General features: G+C 43.8%; 1 protein-coding gene across 8 annotated transcripts in view; it reads left to right on the top strand.

Annotated features, from left to right (window-relative positions):
- The window catches only part of tn (tripartite motif containing protein thin), a 229,547-nt gene extending 206,653 nt beyond the window's left edge, over positions 1-22,894 (top strand). For 4 of the 8 annotated variants that reach the window (XR_008408914.2, XR_008408911.2, XR_008408917.2 and 1 more), the window contains 4 exons: positions 672-3,572; positions 4,285-4,502; positions 4,880-4,942; positions 21,320-22,894. Coding sequence is in view for 1 of the 8 variants with exons in the window: in XM_053795137.2 (XP_053651112.1) it covers positions 672-3,572; positions 4,285-4,498 (3,115 nt within the window). In the remaining 7 variants the exon portion in view is untranslated. Of the gene's footprint in view, positions 1-671; positions 3,573-4,284; positions 4,503-4,817; positions 4,943-10,894; positions 11,075-21,319 lie in introns of all 8 variants that reach the window. The other 4 variants (XR_011392866.1, XR_011392868.1, XR_011392867.1 and 1 more) reach the window with 4 other exon arrangements.

Raw genomic sequence — 22,894 nt, 5'->3', positions numbered from 1 at the left:
GTACTCATATACAACAGGCCTAGTGTCTAATCGACATGTGCCTAGGACAAAATGGTAACTAACAACAGGCCTAGTGTCTAATCGACATGTGCCTAGGACAAAATGGTAACTAACATGCACGCGTGTACAACAGGCCTAGTGTCAAATCGACTTGTGCCTAGGATAAAATGGTAACTAACACACTCTGGAATAACTGAGGTCTCAGTCCTGCCCTCCAGCCCTCCCGATCCCTGCTCTACCCTGCATGCGGCCCTCCCGAGCCCTCATCTTAGGGCTCTACTTGCATGCAACCCAACAGAACTCACATGCGCAATTTATAAATAACTTTCCATTAAAAACGAATCTAAATATGTATAGATCTTTACGATAAGTCTAACTTTAAATATCAGTGCTATAACTGATCTTCTTACGGAAAAGTATTTTGCTTTTATTTATTTGTAACTCACCAACGTCAGCTCACATGCTGCTCTATGGCTATTTGCTTATTAATCATGTAGATCGTCCAAATTATGTGGCATAACAGAATAACTTTGTGATAGCATTACCGTGGCATTCATGTTGTTGACGTTTTATCATTCCTACGCGTCCTTCCCACCTGTTGGAGCGTCTCTATTTCTTTTCCTCTAGTCGTGGTCTCCCACCTCTGCCCAGCTCACCTGTTGTCCTCACAGGCACGACGAGGATTCCTCGGCTGACTCTGGGCGGCGGCGGTTCCGGTCAAGGTTCATGCGCAAAGAAGAAGACGAGGAGCGTTCGGTTCGCTTCGCCGAAGAGGACGGAGTCAAACGACAGCGAGTCCTCGACACAGAGGATGCCTCGCGCGGCCCGCTGTCCGGGATCGTCAGACTCTACGACTCGCCCCGTGTCATGAAACGATTCCAGGAGCGTGATCAACTTAAGAATAAAAAGAAGGAAGAACCACCTAAGCCTGTACAACCCACGTTACCCAAGCCTCCCGTGACCCCTGTGCAGCGTAAAACATCACGCCAAACTAGCAATGAAGACGAAATAGATAAAATTAAGAAACAAAATAAAGCAGCAGACACGCCAGGAGCGACTGCCACAACGCCAACAGTGAGCTCCTCCACTCCCTCCACACCAACCACTCCCAAGCCCGCAGGTGAACGCGTTTCCTCCATCAAAGATGACGAGCGGCAGAGCCGCGTTGATCGCACCTCCACTTCACCCAGATCCTCTGTAAATCATTCCCCCACGTCTTCTATGACTCGTGAAGATGACTCCAGTCGTAGGCGTGAGTACATAGGCTCCAGAACAGATGCCAATATTACTGGAGCCAACGGTACATCTGGTCGGCCTACTCTGGCCCGCAAAACGAGTGTTGATACTGGAGTGACTAGTGTAGCACAGCGCTCCTATCCCTTCAGCCGTTCTTCATCTAATTCATCTGTAGGGGATAAAGATAAGGATAAAAACACAAGTGGAACTCGAAGCCCCCGGCCCCTCGACACCACAGGCTTCGAGCGCCGCTTATCTCGCTCCAACAGCACGGAGAGCAACAAGTCAGGTGATGGGGCAGCATCCCCTAAGAAAGCGACAGGTGCAGCCTTCTCTACCGAGGAACTTAGAAACCGTTTCGTGAAGGCAGACACAAAACCGTCCACATCTAAAGTTGATACTTCTAGAACGTCCGCTCAGAGTAATTCTCGTTTTCAATCACGTTTTTTAGGACGAGCCGGTACTCCTTCAGCAGAGGCCTCGAAGGAATCAGGGAATGAAGATGAAGATGAAGAAAGCAGCGATGATTCCGAGTCCGAGGAGAGTGAAGAGTCGTCTGAGGAAGAGGAGGAGGAGGAGGAGAAGGAACCTACATCAGAATACTCTCGTCCGGACGTTGGGCCCCTACTGGGGAAGAGTGCCCAGGCTCGCGATGTAGCTGCCCCGGCTACTAGCTCTAGGAGCACCTGGAGTGAAAGGAATTCATACCCACCAGCTAGTTCTAGTGTAAATGATTCCGGTTATGCAAGTAGATATGGCAGTAGCAGTGAGAATAGCAATGGCAACAGCACCACCACCCCAACCAGCAGGTATGGAACCTCCAGCGTTAACACCAGCAGCACCGACACGGGAACAACCAGTCACCGGCGCCCATCGTACCTGGACACACCGAAACCTCAGGCCAAGGAAAAGGAAGATGATTTTGAGTCTAAATATCCCTACTCAAGTAAGTACCTGAACCGTTCTCGGGCCGCAGTACCCGAGGAGGATACCAAACCAACTTTTCAAAGCCGATTTCTTAACCGGTCAAAAAGTTCGGCCGTTTTAGGACCTGATGACACTGATGAATCTACTCCTGCCGCCACACATGGCACTGGCCGGGCTCGCTTTGAAGAATTAAAGGAACGAAGACAAAGGTTGGCAAGAAGCAAAAGCTCTGCAGGCCTGGAAGATGAAGAAGGGACAACTCCTGACACAAACTCCGCCTCCAGTTATCGACCTCGTTATGGTCGAGTAGAACCTGAAACTTCTACCACAACACGTAGCACTACTTCAGGTGCAACATCGTCAGGAATAGGAAGCAGTAGCGGTACCGGAAGTGAAGAAGGTGGTTCATCATCTACCCAGCTCTCTAACTGGGCCCGCTACCTCAAGAATAAGTATGGTAACAGAAGCGGAGCAGCAGGAGGAGATAGCACTGGTCGAAGTACTAGTACCGGTCTTGGCAGTGCTAGCACTGGGTTGGGCAGCAGTGCCAGTGGCACCAGCGGTCTCCTAGGCAGCTCACGACCTGGTACAAGCAGCACAGTAGGAGCCGGAGCTAGAGCTATCTCTCGCTCTCGGTCCTCGCATCTTCTTGGTCTTGCCAAAGAGGGCGAATCTTCTGAAGATGATTCAAAAAACGTGCACGCTACCCCTACTTTCCCACAAGCAGGTACACTGGTTCCTACTCCGTTCGGAAGTTTACATAGGAGCCAGTACCTGCAGAAACAACGCCTCTTAATTAAGATCGGGAGTAGGGGTAGTGAACCTGGAAATTTTACATGGCCAAGAGGCATAGCTGTTGGACCCGACAACAGCATTGTGGTTGCTGACTCTAGCAACCACCGCGTGCAAGTATTTGACCAACAAGGTAAGTTCATAAAAGAATTTGGCTCTTATGGAAGTGCAGAAGGTGAATTTGATTGTCTGGCGGGAGTTGCTGTTAACAGAATCGGTCAGTATATCATTGCCGATCGCTACAACCATAGGATTCAAGTATTTGATCCATCTGGCATGTTCCTCCGATCCTTCGGAAGCCAAGGTGGTGGAGATGGGCGATTTTCTTACCCATGGGGTGTAACCACAGATGCTCTCGGATTCATCTACGTCTGTGACAAAGAGAACCATCGTGTACAAGTCTTCCAGTCTGACGGGTCTTTCGTTGGCAAGTTTGGGTCAATGGGCAACAAACCTGGACAGCTCGAGCACCCACATTACATCGCTGTCTCTTCCACCAATCGAGTTATCGTCTCAGATTCCAACAACCACCGCATACAGATATTTGACATTAATGGCAAGGTTACAACAACATTTGGGTCAGAGGGCAGCGACGAGGGACAGTTCAAGTTCCCAAGGCAAGTCAACGTCCACCTTTATTTATATATATATATATATATATATATATATATATATATATATATATATATATATATATATATATATATATTGTAACCACGGACGAGTAGTATTGATCAATAACAACACTTCGCTAGCCAAAGGATTCGAACCCATGTTGTACTGGCCTGCCTCATGGTAAACGAGAACCACATAACGCTTTAAACCACAGGACCGCCCAACCTGTGGTTTAAAGCGTCATGTGGTTCTCGTTTACCATGAGGCAGGCCAGTACAACATGGGTTCGAATCCTTGGCTAGCGCAGTGTTATATATATATATATATATATATATATATATATATATATATATATATATATATATATATATATATATATATATATATATATATATATATATATAAACTAGTGTGTGTGATATATCATAAAAATACTTTTATAATGAACCTAATAAATCATATAAACGAATTCACACGTAAACAGCGAAACAAAATAATGAATATTGTATAGTTAGACCTCTCGCTAAAGCCTTTCTCAACAAATAATTTGCCAAACTGGGCTTTAGGGCGACACCGAAATTCACAATACTCATCAGCTTTGTCTCCACATAGTTCGTTGATATCAATGACCAGTGTTGATTACGCTTTTGTGTTTGGCTAACAAATAATTTTGAGAAACGTTATATGTTATATGAACTCAGACATGATTGCCAGGGGAGTGGCTGTAGACGACCAAGGATACATCTTCGTGGCTGACAGTGGCAACAACCGTATACAGATCTTCCACCCCGACGGCTCCTTCCTAAGGGCATTCGGCTGCTGGGGATCTGGAGAGGGAGAATTCAAGGGCCTTGAAGGTGTGGCGGTTATGTCAAATGGAAACATCCTCGTCTGCGACCGGGAGAACCACAGAGTGCAGGTCTTCTGAGAAGGTACTGTACACTTGTGAACTTTGATACAAATATGCAAGAACGCATTCTAACCATGAATCACATATATTTTTATTATATTTTAAAATCTTCTTTTATCAATATTGGCTCTCACTGATTCAGTTGGCCAATATAATTGGCATCTAGGACATTATCATCGAGTTATAGTAAGTGTTGACGAATTAAAGATGCATGATTTTTTAAAATAGTTATTGAATATAAATTCTGATTGCAAACAGTTTTGCATGTATAGATTAATAGACCAAACATATTGCTTGGTCTATGATCTTAGCGCTATAACGATCGTAATATAAACAGGGAGACATGATGGGTCATGGAGCTATAACAGCCCAGGTTCATGTATCACAAAACTTCCCCAGGTCATGCTTCGCAGACTCAGTTTGACCTCAAACCATCGCTGGGAGAGTAGTGACGTATCTGAGGTAGGACAATGAGACGGCCAGCATGATCCTTAACCTAAAACATAACTCAAAACACAGTTTACTGTACTGCACTTTGTCTGGTCAAGTGGATTTGACTCATGGGGCAACTATAAACAATGATGCTGAATAAACTAGAAAAAATCATATTTTAAATATTCTACTCTACCTGGGTGAAATAAGAACACTATTCACCTTTTAACTTAATTTAATGTAGGAACTGGGTGCAATAATATGTTCAAATGACAATAGGCTACAGTAACACAGTTATCGCCTTGTTTACCTTAAAGTTGTGGCATGGTCTCCCAGGCTTAATGTTCTCCTGTTTCCAGTATGCATGTTAAAGTTAACTTAAAAATAAATTTCGGTAATTTAGAAGATATTATGTTTAGGGGACATGCTAAACCCGTAGGGTCCATACATCACCTGGGGAATGGAAGGCAATCAGGTTCGATCGAAGAAAGAGAAATATAAGTATTTTTATGGATCTAAAGCCTCGCCAGCAACAAGGCACTTTCCTAGGGAGAATATACAAGTAAAGCTTTGCCAAAAATGGAGATAAATTATCTTTCTAGTTGTGATAAATTTAGTATTTTCATACACTTAGTATTTCAAATTTGATAAAAACCTAGCCTAAAATAGACCTATATTTTAAACTTATTCCATACGTAAATAAGGTCGTCTCCACTTCTCCCTTTTTAAAAGGTGCCTTGACGCTAGTATGGGGCTCTTGATCCAAAGAATTCGATCTATACTTCATTTCCTCTTCAAGGGGGACTCCTTGGCGTGGTGAAGAGGCTCTTGGTCTGAGGAATTAGACCTGTCGGTCTACTTCCTCAGACCGAACCTAATTACCCCCCAATCCCCCATTCCCTATCCCATCCTCCCCATCCTCCCCTTTTTCCTTTCCTCCTCCTCCTCCCCATCCTCCCCTTTTTCCTTTCCTTTTTGGCCTGTGGGTTTTTTTTTTTTTTTTTTTTTTTTTTTTTTCTCCCACAGGCACGCTAGTTCCTAGGTAGGGGAAAGGGTACCGGGGTCCATCCCATTCCGTTGAGGTTCTTGGCGGTGGCGTAGTTTGCCGTGGAATCTGGATTGCCTGGGGATGTCCTGATCCCTCTCCGGTATCCCGGAGGGTGGCTTTGGGTGTCTCTTGGGCGACGGGTGTAACTCTGGAAGCCACCTTTCGGATTCCGGGGGTGGTGGCCGAAGGAGGTATGCTTTGTGGCGGATTTCCGGCCGCCCTCTCTCTTGTCCACCAAGGTAGCTCGGCAGATGTGAGGTTGCTATCCTGGATTGCCGGTTTACTGGCATGATGGGTAGGGTATGGCACGGGTTCCATGCTGCATCTGCGCTACTTGCGGTGCTGAGGTCCTCTTGGGTGCAGAGGGAGATTTCTGGCCCTTTCATTCCTCCTAGGAACTATCCCTCCCCGGTCCCCCCCTTTTTTTTATTCTTTTTTTTATTTTTATTTTATTTTCTTTTCTTTTTTTTTTCTTAAAAACAAAAAGAAAGAAGTAACCTAACCATGGCAGCCCTAGTCCATGAACCTGCTACCCCTGGGCCCCTTCTTGATACCGCACCCCGTTCTGACCCTGCCTCATCTTTGGACCACTCTTCGGACATTCCTCATGCCTCTGTACCTCTTGCCGGTGCTGTTTCCTCACCCGCTTCAGGTACTGAGGCCTCGACTGACTCCTTCGATTTATCTGACCTTCGCTCTCCTCTGACTATGCTTCCGGCCTCTCCCTCTACGGTGCGGCAATTTTCGAATCGCCGGCCCGTTCCACATCGGACCAACTCTGGTCCCACGCCTAAACGACAACGACAATTACCTGCTGATGATACTTCTCCACCTTCTCGTTCTTCTCAGAAAAGATCGACACGTCCTTCACTACCTTTCCACGCTCAGTTTCAGACTGCACAATGGACTAAATTCTTCACTTTACGACCGACTTCCTCTACTGCCTATCTTTCTGACCACAGTATTGGCAAGGCACTCCTATGCCATGTTGGTAAAGATATTTCTTTTCATGCTCTTAAGAGCGGTACGTGCATCGTCACCATACAGAATGCTACCCAGGCTCATGAGCTTTCTCGTCTTTCCCATATCGATACTGTTTACCTGGAGTTTACCTGGAGAGAGTTCCGGGGGTCAACGCCCCCGCGGCCCGGTCTGTGACCAGGCCTTCTGGTGGATCAGAGCCTGATCAACCAGGCTGTTGCTGCTGGCTGCACGCAAACCAACGTACGAGCCACAGCCTGGCTGATCAGGAACTGACTTTAGGTGCTTGTCCAGTGCCAGCTTGAAGACTGCCAGGGGTCTGTTGGTAATCCCCCTTATGTGTGCTGGGAGGCAGTTGAACAGTCTCGGGCCCCTGACACTTATTGTATGGTCTCTTAACGTGCTAGTGACACCCCTGCTTTTCATTGGGGGGATGGTGCATCGTCTGCCAAGTCTTTTGCTTTCGTAGTGAGTGGTTTTCGTGTGCAAGTTCGGTACTAGTCCCTCTAGGATTTTCCAGGTGTATATAATCATGTATCTCTCCCTCCTGCGTTCCAGGGAATACAGGTTTAGGAACCTCAAGTGCTCCCAGTAATTGAGGTGTTTTATCTCCGTTATGCGCGCCGTGAAAGTTCTCTGTACATTTTCTAGGTCGGCAATTTCACCTGCCTTGAAAGGTGCTGTTAGTGTGCAGCAATATTCGAGCCTAGATAGAACAAGTGACCTGAAGAGTGTCATCATGGGCTTGGCCTCCCTAGTTTTGAAGGTTCTCATTATCCATCCTGTCATTTTTCTAGCAGATGCGATTGATACAATGTTATGGTCCTTGAAGGTGAGATCCTCCGACATGATCACTCCCAGGTCTTTGACGTTGGTGTTTCGCTCTATTTTGTGGCCAGAATTTGTTTTGTACTCTGATGAAGATTTAATTTCCTCATGTTTACCATATCTGAGTAATTGAAATTTCTCATCGTTGAACTTCATATTGTTTTCTGCAGCCCACTGAAAGATTTGGTTGATGTCCGCCTGGAGCCTTGCAGTGTCTGCAATGGAAGACACTGTCATGCAGATTCGGGTGTCATCTGCAAAGGAAGACACGGTGCTGTGGCTGACATCCTTGTCTATGTCGGATATGAGGATGAGGAACAAGATGGGAGCGAGTACTGTGCCTTATGGAACAGAGCTTTTCACCGTAGCTGCCTCGGACTTTACTCTGTTGACGACTACTCTCTGTGTTCTGTTAGTGAGGAAATTATAGATCCATCGACCGACTTTTCCTGTTATTCCTTTAGCACGCATTTTGTGCACTATTACGCCATGGTCACACTTGTCGAAGGCTTTTGCAAAGTCTGTATATATTACATCTGCATTCTTTTTGTCTTCTAGTGCATTTAGGACCTTGTCGTAGTGATCCAATAGTTGAGACAGACAGGAGCGACCTGTTCTAAACCCATGTTGCCCTGGGTTGTGTAACTGATGGGTTTCTAGATGGGTGGTGATCTTGCTTCTTAGGACCCTTTCAAAGATTTTTATGATATGGGATGTTAGTGCTATTGGTCTGTAGTTCTTTGCTGTTGCTTTACTGCCCCCTTTGTGGAGTGGGGCTATGTCTGTTGTTTTTAGTAACTGTGGGACGACCCCCGTGTCCATGCTCCCTCTCCATAGGATGGAAAAGGCTCGTGATAGGGGCTTTTTGCAGTTCTTGATGAACACCGAGTTCCATGAGTCTGGCCCTGGGGCAGAGTGCATGGGCATGTCATTTATCGCCTGTTCGAAGTCATTTGGCGTCAGGATAACATCGGATAGGCTTGTGTTAATCAAATTTTGTGGCTCTCTCATAAAAAATTAATTTTGATCTTCGACTCTGTCTGGTTAGCGGCTTGCTAAAAACTGAGTCATATTGGGACTTGAGTAGCTCACTCATTTCCTTGCTGTCATCTGTGTAGGACCCATCTTGTTTAAGTAGGGGCCCAATACTGGACGTTGTTCTCGATTTTGATTTGGCATAGGAGAAGAAATACTTTGGGTTTCTTTCGATTTCATTTATGGCTTTTAGTTCTTCCCGCGATTCCTGACTCCTAAAGGATTCTTTTAGCTTAAGTTCGATGCTTGCTATTTCTCTGACCAGTGTCTCCCTACGCATTTCAGATATATTGACCTCTTTTAGCCGCTCTGTTATTCTTTTCCGTCGCCTGTAAAGGGAGCGCCTGTCTCTTTCTATTTTACATCTACTCCTCCTTTTTCTTAGAGGAATAAGCCTTGTGCATACATCGAGTGCCACCGAGTTAATCTGTTCTAGGCATAAGTTGGGGTCTGTGTTGCTTAGTATATCTTCCCAGCTTATATCGGTTAGGACTTGGTTTACTTGGTCCCACTTTATGTTTTTGTTATTGAAGTTGAATTTGGTGAATGCTCCCTCGTGACTAGTCTCATTATGTTGGTCTGGGGCTCCACGCATACATGTCTGAACCTCAATTATGTTGTGATCTGAGTATATTGTTTTTGATATGGTGACATTTCTTATCAGATCATCATTGTTAGTGAAGATGAGGTCTAGTGTATTCTCCAGTCTAGTAGGCTCTATTATTTGCTGGTTTAAATTGAATTTTGTGCAGAGATTTAAAAGCTCGTGTGAGTGTGAGTTTTCATCAGAGCTGCCTCCTGGTGTTATTACTGCAACAATATTATTTGCTATATTCCTCCATTTTAGGTGCCTTAAGTTGAAATCCCCCAGGAGCAAGATGTTGGGTGCAGGAGCAGGAAGATTTTCCAGACAGTGGTCAATTTTTAACAGCTGTTCCTGGAATTGCTGGGATGTTGCATCCAGAGGCTTGTAGACTACCACAATGACTAGGTTTTGGTTCTCGACCTTTACTGCTAAAACTTCCACTACATCATTTGAGGCATTAAGCAGTTCTGTGCAAACAAGTGACTCTGCAATGTACAGGCCAACCCCCCCCCCCCCTTTTGCCTGTTCACTCTGTCACATCTGTATAGGTTGTAACCTGGGATCCATATTTCGTTGTCCAAGTGATCCTTTATGTGGGTCTCAGTGAAAGCCGCGAACATTGCCTTTGCCTCTGCAAGCAGTCCACGGATGAAAGGTATTTTGTTGTTTGTTGCTGGCTTTAGACCCTGTATATTTGCAAAGAAGAATGTTATCGGACTGGTGGTATTGTTGGTACTGGGGGGGACTTTTTTTTCCGGCATTAGTATCTGTATCTGTTGGTTTGGAGTGGAGGCCATCGACTGTGGTTCCACTCCAGGAATGACTGGATTTGGTGTACGATTTCTGCCATTTCCTGCCAGTTTTTTTTCCTTCCTGGCACTAAAAAACCTCTCCCTCTTGAGTGGCTGTGGCTACCCAGGTTTTCCCATGGCCTGGATGTTTTGTATCTTTTTGTCCCCTTTAGATGGTATGCCTGGCAATTTAAGTTATAGCACAGTCTTTCCTGTACTGAAGAGGTACACAGTTCAGGGTGAAAAAGCTTACAGGAAGGGAGTTTGCATTTTCCTGTTGTCATATGGGCATGGCATTTTCTAGGGTGGTCATAGTTGCACGTCCCATCTGTTTTTCCAGATTTCCCATGCCAGCAGATACCAAGTGCATAGTATGTGCACAGGCTTGGTTTCCGTTTGCCTTGGGTTTCTGTGACTGTATTCCCTGTTGGTGCATGTTTCCCTGTCTTACTTCTATCCTCCCTAGCACCAACAATGGAGCTCCCACCAGTTGTTTTTGGTAATATATCCTCACTATTGCTAGTGGAGTCCTCTTGTTTGCTATTTCCTGCGGTATTTCTAGTTTGCAATATTGGTTTTATCTTATCTTTGACTACACTTGTTTCCCTACTATGGCTCCTGTCCCCTATGAGGTCATTTATATGTATTCCTTCCTGCGTATAATTCCCGACTACCTGGACAAAATCTCCAGCTTCACCATTACTGTCTCCCAGGACAGCATCTCCAGCTTCACCATTACTGTCTCCCAGGACAGCACCTCCAGCTTCACCATTACTGTCTCCCAGGACAGCACCTCCAGCTTCACCATTACTGTCTCCCAGGACAGCACTATCAGCCCCACATTTACTGACTACCAGGACTTCATCTCCAGCCTTACAGTTTCTGACTACATGGCCAGTATCAAGGGCAGTACCATTCAGCCCAGACTTTTTATGTTCCCATCTGTTGTAGAAAGCTTCCAGGTTTTCTATGAAAGCAGCTTTGATGTTGTCCTCTTTTAATACCCTTGTGATTTTAGTCCACAGATTTATCTCATTTGGGCATACCCAAAAACACTTCCCTGTTTTAACACTGCTTGTAGCTAGTTCTTGGATATCTGCACAAGGGGCGTGACACCAATTTCCACAAAAATGACAATTTACCCATGTGGAAGCCCGTTTGTTTGACTGACCACAGACTACACACAGCTTCATAATGATTTGAATGGTTGATTTACTGCAATTCTACTAGCAACCTCTTGAATATTCTATTAATAACCTCCTTAAATGAAGCTCTAGCTATTTGTATTTCTGTTTCTAACTGTTTTTGTATATTGGACAGCTTACCGTGCACGTTCCTGATTTATATTTAATGTTTGTGTTTATAAGGGCGCCTACAACCCCATCCGTTTACAGTCTGCTTTATTGTCCAACGAAACCGTTTGAAACCAGTCAAGGGTTCGGACCAGTCAAGGGTTCGGACCAGTCGATCTGATCTGATCAGTGGGTCACTTATTTAAAACATACTGGTCGGTGATTTGAGCTAACACATGAAGGATCTACTGGAAATTATCTACCCGAGTAATATGTGATTTGATTGATACAAAAGTATAACTTGCGTGTTGAAGAAACCGGTGACTGCTGGCAACTCCTACAATGACGAACGGTCGACCTCAACCCTTGTTTATCAATCGCTGTATCTAGCTTTTCTATTTTTTTTTTTCCGTCTCCACCACAATAAATGCTATATTATCACTATAGTTGACTGGTGGAAATTTTGGAGGAAGGACGCTTTTTCTGTAGTAATAATTGCTTCTCGTTGTGTATATTGCGACCGCTGGTAACTACAGGTTATATGAAATTCACAGTATACGTCTGGTATTTCAAGAAAAAAGAAACTAATGAAAGTCACTCCACTCCACTAAGTACCATTATAATACTGGTTAGTTGCTACTACAACACTGTATTCTGCTATTCACTGGTATCACTAGATTATATGCGAGTACACTAGCAAGCCAGGAAGATTATTAAAAACAGCTGACCTGTGGTAAGTTTCTGGCGACTTCTGGCACCTGCCTCTATAGGCTTATCACTTCATTTACAAATTCACCTGTTTTCAAATGACACTTTAGCCTTTATCATCAATATACTAGGGAGCCACTGTAGTATACACTATACACTATGTATACTCAATGTTATCAGGGAGACTTTCTTTCCTCTGACACGAAAAGTTCAATTATTATTATTTTTTTCACACGGGACACAGGCCTGATTCCCCTCTGGCAGTAAACTCTGCTAGGTAGTGCACACTAATTCTCCTTTTTTGACTCAGTATATAATGTTTTCTGCCCAAGATTGGTTCCAGGCGCTTGAGGGATGTATCGTATAGGATTGATGACACAAATTAAAGTTCTAGCACGTAAGAGTGACCGTGAAAACACGAGAAAACCCGGAGCACAACGAGGCATGCTGACACGCTGTCTGACTGTTCCTGTAACTATTGAAAAGACCGTGAAAACACGAGAAAACCCGGAGCACAACGAGGCATCTTGCTGACTTAATTGTCATGAGGCTCACCTCCTCATTTTCCCTTCCCTGTCTCTGTACCTGGTTCTCCCCCTCTCACTGGCTCTGTTACAAGTGTAGAGGTTCACCCTCCTCCTCGTACTGTACCTTCCTCCCCTGTTCCCTCCCAAGTTTCTTCCTCTTCTGCCACCTCCCAGGTTTCTGCCTCTTCTGTCCCCTTCCACGCTTCTCCAGTTCCCTCCACCCTTCCGTCCCCCCCTACCTTGGTACAGTCCATTACAGTTCCAATCTTTACTCATCCTCCCCCTACCATTTCCAATATTGTCTCCCATACGACGTCTCTGAATTCTGAAACACTTGAAGCAATCTCTGAATATATTGCAGAGACCAAACCATCAATGGACACTGATCCACCCTCCGCTCCTTTTCTCTCCTCTACTCCATCTGCGCAACTCCTTTCTTCACAGCGCACCGTTCCTTCACTGCTTGAACGTTTTCCACTGCCTCCGCATGTGGACTTTTCTAACCCCTCTAGTCCGTAGGAACCCTTACCTGCGGATTTCAGGTATCTTTATCATTGCCAGTCATGGCCTATTTACAGTGGAACATACGCGGCCTCAGGGGTAATCGGGGTGAGCTTCAGACATTACTCTCCCAGTTTTCCCCTGTTGGTGTTGGCTTACAGGAACCAAAATTACACTCTGCTGTTATCTCTCCCATCTCAGGCTATAATTTATTGTATTCTTCAGATCCTTTTCCTGATGGGACCTTTAATGAAAGTGCCCTTCTTCTACGCACTGATATTCCATACCATCAGCTATATGTTCGTACTTCGCTGCATTACACAGCAGCCCGTATCCACTTGCATAGGTGGTATACGCTCTGTTCTTTATATCTCTCTCCTTCTTGGGCATTATCTATTCCGGATATTGCCTTTCTTGTTTCGTCATTACCACCACCGATTCTGTTACTTGGTGATTTTAATGCCCACCATTTCCTCTGGGGGGTCTCACTGTGATTCCCATGGCATTCAGTTAGAGGCTTTTCTTGCCACCCACCCCCTCCATGTTTTAAATACAGGTACTCACACCCATTTTGATCCTCGGACTCACACTCTCTCTTGCATCGATCTCTCAGTCTGCTCTTCCTCCGCCGCATTAAACTTCACTTGGTCTGTTCTTCCGGACTTACATGAGAGCGATCATTTCCCAATCAATCTTACTTCCCCTTCATATTCACCACCTCTTTGCATCCCACGCTGGCAATTTGATCAGGCAAATTGGAACCTTTACTCACACCTAACTGTTTTTAGAGAGGTTCCTTCTTCGTCCTTCATCGATGAGCTTTTACACCTCTTCTCGTCCTCCGTTTAAACCGCAGCTTCTCATTCTATACCCCAAACTTCGGGCAGGCATTCTCAGAAATGCGTGCCTTGGTGGTCTCCTGCTTGTGCTCGTGCAGTACGTTTGAAACGCGTTGCATGGGGCAGGTACCGGTACAATAGAACCACAGAGAGACTTCTTGAATTTAAGCAGAAGTGTGCGATCGCTCGCCGTGTCATCCGTGATGCTAAACGCACTTGCTGGCGAGATTATGTCTCCACCATCACCTCTGCTTCCTCTATGAGTGCAGTCTGGAAAAAAGTACGAAAACTGAGTGGTAAATATTCTCCTGACCCGGCTCCTGTTCTGTGGGTTGCCGGTGTTGATATAGCAAACCCACTAGATGTTGCCAATGAAATTGGCAATCATCTGGTCCATATTTCTCAGGGACTCCATCTATGCCCCTCATTTCTTTCCTCAAAGTCTGCCAGAGAGTTAGCACCCTTGGACTTTTCTTCTCTCAGAGAAGAACAGTATAATGTGCCTTTTACACTTCAAGAACTGGAGGCAACACTCTCAGCTTGCCGATCATCGGCAGCTGGGCCCGACAACATTCATATTCGTATACTACAACATTTACATCAGTCAGCCCTTGCAGTCCTATTACGCCTTTACAATCTTATTTGGTCACAAGGAGTTCTTCCACAGCTGTGAAAATCCGCCATTGTTCTCCCTTTCCGCAAACCAGGCACTATGGGACATGAAACCTCCCACTATCGTCCCATTGCTCTTACCAGTGCAGTTTGCAAAGTGATGGAACGCCTAGTAAATAGACGTTTAGTGTGGTATTTAGAGACACACAACAGTCTCTCCACTCGTCAATATGGCTTTCGTAAGGGACGTTCTACCATAGACCCCTTACTATGCTTGGATACGTATGTTCGTAATGCCATTGCGAATAACCACTCAGTTATTGCCATATTTTTTGACCTTGAGAAGGCATATGACACAACTTGGAGGTATAATATTTTAGCCCAAGCCCACTCCTTAGGCCTTCAAGGCAATCTACCATCCTTCCTTAAGAACTTTTTAACTGACAGGCATTTCCGTGTTCGGGTTAATAATGTGCTCTCCCCGGACTTTATCCAAGCTGAAGGTGTCCCCCAGGGATGTGTTCTGAGCACAACACTTTTTCTCCTTGCTATTAATGATTTGGCCTCTAGTCTTCCATCAAATATTTGGTCATCACTCTATGTTGATGACTTCGCTATTGCCTGTGCAGGCGCTGACTGTCACCTTATTACAGTTTCTCTCCAGCATGCAGTCGACCGTGTTTCCAATTGGGCCACCACACGTGGGTTTAAATTTTCCAGCACTAAAACCCACCAAATTACTTTCACTAGACGCTCTGTCATCTCCGATCATCCTTTGTACCTCTATGGCTCCCGTATCCCTGAACGTGATAGTCAAGTTTCTGGGCCTCCTCTTTGATCGTAGGTTATCCTGGAAACCTCACATTACCTCTCTGAAGGCAACTTGCCACAGCCGACTGAACCTTCTTAAAACCCTTGCTCATCTTTCATGGGGAGCTGATCGTCGAACCCTCCTTCGCCTACATTCCACCCTTATCTTATCGAAACTTGATTATGGTGACCAGATCTATTCAGCGGCATCTCCTGCTACTCTCTCTAGCCTTAACCCCATTCATCACCAAGGATTACGTTTATGCCTTGGTGCTTTTCGCTCTTCCCCTGTCGAGAGCCTCTATGCAGAAGTGAACGTTCCATCCTTATCCAATCGCCGTGATGCCCATTGCCTTCGCTACTATGTACGCTCTCATGATCTCCGCAATCCTTCCATTTATAGAATGGTCACGGATATTAGTAGACATTCTTTATTTGTTCGCCGCCCCTGTTTACTCCATCCCTTCTCTCTTCACCTTCATTCGCTCTTGTCTTCTCTTCAATTACCACCTTTCTATGTACATGTAGCATCTCACTTTTCCCTACCCCCCCTGGGAAGTTCCAGCTGTTCGAGTCTGTTCTTTCTCTCTCCCTTGCTCGAAAGCCCAACTGTCTACGGTCGCTTCCCGCTCTCATTTTCTTGACCACTTTCACTCTCATTCTCATGCCATTGCTGTGTACACAGATGGCTCTAAGTCTTCTGACGGTGTAGGATTCGCAGCAGTGTTTCTGGACAGCATCGTACAAGGGCATTTACTATCTTCGGCTAGTATTTTTACTGCTGAATTGTATGCCATCCTTACAGCACTTATCCGTATTGCATCTATGCCTGTGTCATCATTTGTGGTTGTCTCAGACTCCCTTAGTGCTTTACAGGCTATACAGAAATTTGATACACCTCACCCCTTAGTCCTCCGTATCCAACTTTGGCTACGCCGCATCTTTACCAAGCATAAAGATATTGTTTTTTGTTGGGTCCCTGGTCATGTTGACGTACAGGGCAATGAACAGGCAGACACTGCTGCGCGGTCAGCAGTACATGACCTACCAGTTTCATGTAGAGGTATTCCATTTATGGACTATTTTGCTGCAATATCTTCCCAACTTCACACCCGTTGGCAACAACGTTGGTCTACTATGCTCGGCAACAAACTTCAATCTATTAAACCGAGTATAGGTTACTGGCCGTCTTCTTATCACCAGTGTCGAGGTTGGGAGACTACTCTCTCCCGTCTTCGCACTGGCCATACTCGTCTTACTCATGGATATCTCATGGAGAGGCGCCCTGCTCCTCTCTGTGAGAATTGCCAAGTTCCATTATCAGTCAGCCACATTCTGTTGGACTGCCCACTTTATCAACGAGCACGCAGAATTTACCTCCGTCGTCGTCTTCGCTCTGCTGCTCTCTCTTTACCTTCCCTTCTCGCTGATGGACCCACCTTTCATCCAGACTCTCTCATTGACTTTTTGACAACAACTGACTTACTTCACAAATTCTGATACCTTCAGCCCTTTCTACTTCAATCTCTTGCTACCCTCTACCCCCGTACTATCCCCTGCCCCGCTGTTTTCTGTAACCTACTGATCATCCCTCCTCCCTTCTGCCATCCAATACCCTCGCTTCCTTCCCTACCCTGCAGCGCTGTATAGCCCTTGTGGCTTAGCGCTTCTTTTTGATTATAATAATAATACACTTCGCCTTCCTGCATACGTCTCTGGCCAACTACTTCTGTTCAGGCTAAGAATGATCATCTTACACCAAGGTTGATGGACTGATTACAACAAGCTACATTTCCACTTCATTTCGTTCGTGTTCTACCAACAATGATGTCAAAAGGAGTGTGATTCATCTCTGTATTGGACTAGCGAAACGTTTCGTCAGTAAAGATATCTAGTGCTGCACATGTCTTACTTATCAATTTGTCGGTTTTGTATACCTTTTATAATGTTGCAACTGTTGGAGTTACGACCACCTGGCAATTTTTTCAAGCTACAGGCAGAGTGCCCCATCTTGAGAGAGACAGGACCATGTTTTCACTGCAATGAAACACAATCCTTTTACTGTTAGGTAAAAGGACACCTTACTTTCGCAGGTGCCCTATTTTTCAGGAGAGTAAAATCTAGTATCTAAAAGAGAAAGAGAAATTATCATAACGTACTCTAGTCTCTCCCCGACACTCCCCACGCCCAGTAGTACCGCTATATACTTCACTTTCATGTCCGCGTCCAACCCTTACACAGGTCTCACAGATTTTCCCACATCATTATTTGTTACCTATACTACTACATGACATTCGAACCTCATCCCCAAAGGGGTCAAAAACAAATTTACCTCGATAACCTGTAACAGCACTACCAGTCCTTTACAAATTACTACTGACCACTTACCATAAACTTCATCTACTGCAACATCTACCACAGAAATAACCTTGACTTCACACTCCCCTATCCCCATAAGCATTACATGCTTGTGGAGAGCAAATAGTATAAAATGCCAACATGATAAAGAGAGAAAATACGGTATAAAGTGATTCTTCATAGTCGCAAATAGATAAACCTGGAGAACATAGTGAGGTGAAGAGACAGGTAAAGCGAGTGTAAGGTCTTCCTTGGCCTGGATGGGCAGCTCTATTGCAGTGCTCCCTGGAGTTTACCTGGAGAGAGTTCCGGGGGTCAACGCCCCCGCGGCCCGGTCTGTGACCAAGCCTCCTGGTGGATCAGAGCCTGATCAACCAGGCTGTTACTGCTGGCTGCACGCAATCCAACGTACGAGCCACAGCCCGGCTGGTCAGGTACCGACTTTAGGTGCTTGTCCAGTGCCAGCTTGAAGACTGCCAGGGGTCTATTGGTAATCCCTCTTATGTATGCTGGGAGGCAGTTGAACAGTCTCGGGCCCCTGACACTTATTGTATTGTCTCTTAACGTGCTAGTTACACCCTGCTTTTCATTGGGGGGATGTTGCATCGTCTGCCAAGTCTTTTGCTTTCGTTGTGAGTGATTTTCGTGTGCAAGTTCGGTACTAGTCCCTCTAACATTTTTTCTGTATAAATCACTTACTCACCCACAACTAAATAAATACTGAATAATTGTATCTCATGAATGTTTCTCATTATTGTATCTCATAAATGTTTCTCATTATTGTATCTCATAAATGTCTAACCTGTGACCCAATCAAACTTTTTTTTTTAAATACATTACCTAACAGGATACTCCATTCTATTGAATGCACAGCAACACGGTAAATAACCATATGACCTGTCTTTGTAATACTCATTTGTGCTAAATTGTTATCTGTTTACAATAATGTTTTTACCACTGAATATATCATTGCTTAGTTAATCTTAAGTTAATTATAAGCCTGCCCATAATGCTCTGCATAACAAGGGGCTTTGGCATGTTGCACTGTAATAACTGTATTCCTTTGTACTTCACTGTATCATGCTCAAATTAATAAATAAATAAAAATAATTATTATTATAATCAAGGGTTAGTTAGAATAATCAAGGGGAAGCGCTAAATCCGTAGGATTATACAGCGCCTGGGGGGGGGAAGTGGAAGGCATTCAGGCTTAATTCGGGGAACTGGAGCACAGATCCAATTCCCTAAATCAAGAGCCCCTCACCAACATCAAGGAACCTTCCCTGAGGGGAAATAAAAATAAATAAATAAATAGGGAAAAACGATCTAGAACCTTCTTGGCAGGGGAGTCATGTGTGTTGAAATCACTGTTCTCAGTGATATTGTTGGATGTGCTGATTATAGGATTTCTCTCTCTCTCTCTCTCTCTCTCTCTCTCTCTCTCTCTCTCTCTCTCTCTCTCTCTCTCTCTCTCTCTCTCTCTCTCTCTCTCTTTCTTTCTTTCTCTCTCTTTCTCTCTCTCTCTTTCTTTCTCACTCTCTTTCTCTCACTCTCTTTCTCTCTCTCTCTCTTTCTCTCTCTCTCTCTCTTTCTCTCTCTCTCTCTTTCTCTCTCTTTCTCTCTCTTTCTCTCTCTCTCTCTCTCTCTCTCTCTCTCTCTCTCTCTCTCTCTCTCTCTCTCTCTCTCTCTCTCTCTTCTCCTCTCTCTCTTCTCCTCTCTCTCTTCTCCTCTCTCCTTTCTCTCTTCTCCTCTCTCCTTTCTCTCTCCTCTCTGTATCGTATTCCCCGAAAATGAGTATTGTTCCTTTGTAGTTAAGTGATTGTGCGAGTTACGGTGTAATAACACAGGTGTTCAAGTCATTTCTGTTGGCATAGTGGTACTCAGGAATGCAGCTGTGAAGGCCTTTGGTTGTTTCACCAACGTACATTTTGTCAGTTGTTGCGCTGTCCATTCTATGAAAGTACGCAAAATTTATTTCCCACATTTATAATACCATCACACACTTGCTGACCTTACTGAAAGTCCCTTAACATAACTCGCTCTGTTTGACAGAAAATGACCAACTATACCAAATTTGACTTCAATTTTGCACCCACACTAGCCCCCAACCCCACTAAATGCTACCCATATTCACCCCCCCCTCCTTAATCCCTCACCCTCGCACCTGTCCTTAGTGCTGTATGACCCTTGCAGGTTTAGTGCACATTGTTTAATATAAATATAATCAATACACTAGAGATTATCAAGAATTTATGGACTAATCTCGCACCATAGTCGTGGCGAGATGTAGCTAAAATCAAATTAAATTTGTTACCAGTGACTGGCGAAATCCTAACAACAGTTATAAACAACTCTGGGAACAGGAAGAGTTCTGGCTTCTCCCAGAATTGTTTAAAATCGCCTTATGATTGCACGAGTCATTGCTAATGGCTCTGAAGACTTAGAGACAAGTCTCGCTACTGCCACATCAAGATCAAGAGAGTATAGGTAAGACCTTTGTGTAGGTGAGCAGGGAAGTGGGGATGGTGGAAGAGTAGATTGGCGAGAGGAAGATTATGAATGGAAGGGATAGAAGGAATTGTCACTGGTAGGCGGAATTCCCCAGTCTTCTGTATTGTATTGATAAAGCCACTGGTTGGAGAAACATCTGCAGAATAAAAATATCCAGATGTTGCACATGTCTAATTCATCTCGTCTGTATTATATACCACTGATGTATACCTTGTCAGACAGCATCACCATGGAATCAGGGTACAGAGAACATCACAACTATTTTCTACCACTTAAGAGCAGAACCCACCTACTTCAACTGGGGAATGCCTCGGTCAGATGACCAAAACCTCCAGCTGCAGGTTATTATATGACTACGACCTGCGTCAGGAAGCACTTATCCTGTTTCCTAACGAAGCTACCTATCCTGTGCTTCAAAAAAACCTGCTGCTAGACTGGGACTGTTTACCTCGTTTTCTACCTCCATTCTTCTGCAGTGTATTGACAGCCTTTGATGGGCTAAACATCTACAGAATAAAGATACCCAGATGTTGCACATGTCTAATTAATCACATACATAAACACGTATGTACACATACATGGGAAACATATACAGTATTTGGGATATATAAAATGGTAGTTTAAATATGCCATTACATAATTTTTTCGTTATAGAACAGATAATCCATGGCATTTATTAACTTGATTCCCCTCAAGGAAGGTTCCTTGATGTTGGTGAGGGGCTCTTGATTTAGGGAATTGGATCTGTGCTCCAGTTCCCCGAATTAAGCCTGAATGCCTTCCACATCCCCCCCCCAGGCGCTGTATAATCTTCCGGGTTTAGCGCTTCCCCCTTGATTATAATAATAATAATAATATTAACTTGATTAGATGTACTTCAGTGAAAATACACCCATTTCTAGTGAATAGAAAATTATAACATCAGCAATTTTAAGATACTGGTGTTAAAAAATAAAAATACATATATTTCTTTCAAACAGGTCATAAAAAATATTTCGTGAGGAGATAACAGAAAAGGTTGTTGGTTGCTCATTGACTAGAAGAAAACCTAGCACCATGCCAGCAGCAACTTGGAATATGGACAAGACTTTCTTTTCTCGACGAACCAATTGAGAAGAAATGCACACTGTTCAACGGTAATGAGGCTGTAATTGATGAGAAAGGATACAAAAGAAATGTTAATGAATATGAACTTACTTGATGGTTATTTCGTCACATGTAGGAACTCGGGTTAGGCGAATTTTCCTTGTCAATTCGCCGACAACCTCAAGGGAGACGAAATTTAGATTCATTATTTATCGAGATATATTGAGGGTAAACGTTGGTAGGCAGTCTAGGGCAGAGTGAACTCTGTCCGTGTTTGGGTATTCATTGCATTTCATTCCAAAAATGCCATAATAGATCATAAGACCCAGTTTACTATGAAGAGTACTGTTGTAAAGTTCTATACGTATATGATTTTTTGACTCCACCTTGCCCTAGACATGTAGTCTACCCTAATTGTGATTGCTAGGTTACAGTGCATCTGGGGGTGATGTGTACATTAGACTTTATTGTAACACATTTGTACATTGTACATAAGTGTATTTTTATGAATATATGAAAGCATCAGTACTAAAGTATCAATCGTCTGCAAGTTCGTGATGGCATATAACTTGTAAAATTGAATGTGTGAGAATTTGTCAGTTCCTTTTTCTTTGTACTCAGTGTTGGCCATAGATAAGTCAACATACTCTGGGGATACTGCCATGATGACTGGTCACATGGAATTGTACATGTCTTAACCTCTTCACCGCTAATAATTTTAATTTTTGAAGTCATTCGATACATAATGGATCCTTCCGTATCTTGAAATCAGTCTTTTAACCTGTAATTATTAGATGCATGAACAGCAGTTTGCTTTTTAGTTGGGCACAGTGGCGCGCAGACATGCAATAACGTACTTATTGTGCCATAAACATTCTATCATGTTTCTTTTACTAAGTTTATTGAGGAAGAGGATTGAAAAAAATAGTGAAACATCTAAGTTATACTATATATCTTTTGCAATACTTACTTAATATGATTTTTAAATATGTATATCTCCAAAAAATCACTGTTGGACATATCGTTGTTTGTAGTTATAATAAGCATTTTTCTTATATATGTGTTGTATAGTTAGTCACATTTACACAAAGGTTAAAGAAGCAAAGATCCTTGATGTGAAATTTCTCTCAAAAGGGTGTTACAGTATTTAAATAATTCTCTTTTTGTAAGAGGGTTCATTTTAAATTCCAATTTATGGCTTGTTTTCTCAGCAGTATTGTTGCCCACTTGTTGAAAGATATTCTGCAATGAGTGTAGCAGTTTTAAAGATAAACTTAAAATTTTCAGAATCTTTTGAGCTCAATTGTTTAATTAAATTGGTGTTGGCTACAAATTGTCTTATTCAGTTTTGAGTAATGTTCTAATAAGACTGTCTTTCTAACTATTAATAAATTAATCATTGTCTAGTTATTTTCTTTATATTACTGAAATGAAAGACTGTCAAGCTGAGAATAAAATGATCAGTTCAA

The sequence above is a fragment of the Cherax quadricarinatus genome, chromosome 37 (genome assembly GCF_038502225.1).
Source record: "Cherax quadricarinatus isolate ZL_2023a chromosome 37, ASM3850222v1, whole genome shotgun sequence".
NCBI classification, from domain to species: Eukaryota; Metazoa; Arthropoda; class Malacostraca; order Decapoda; family Parastacidae; genus Cherax; species Cherax quadricarinatus.
This window is presented reverse-complemented; position numbering and strand designations above follow the sequence as displayed.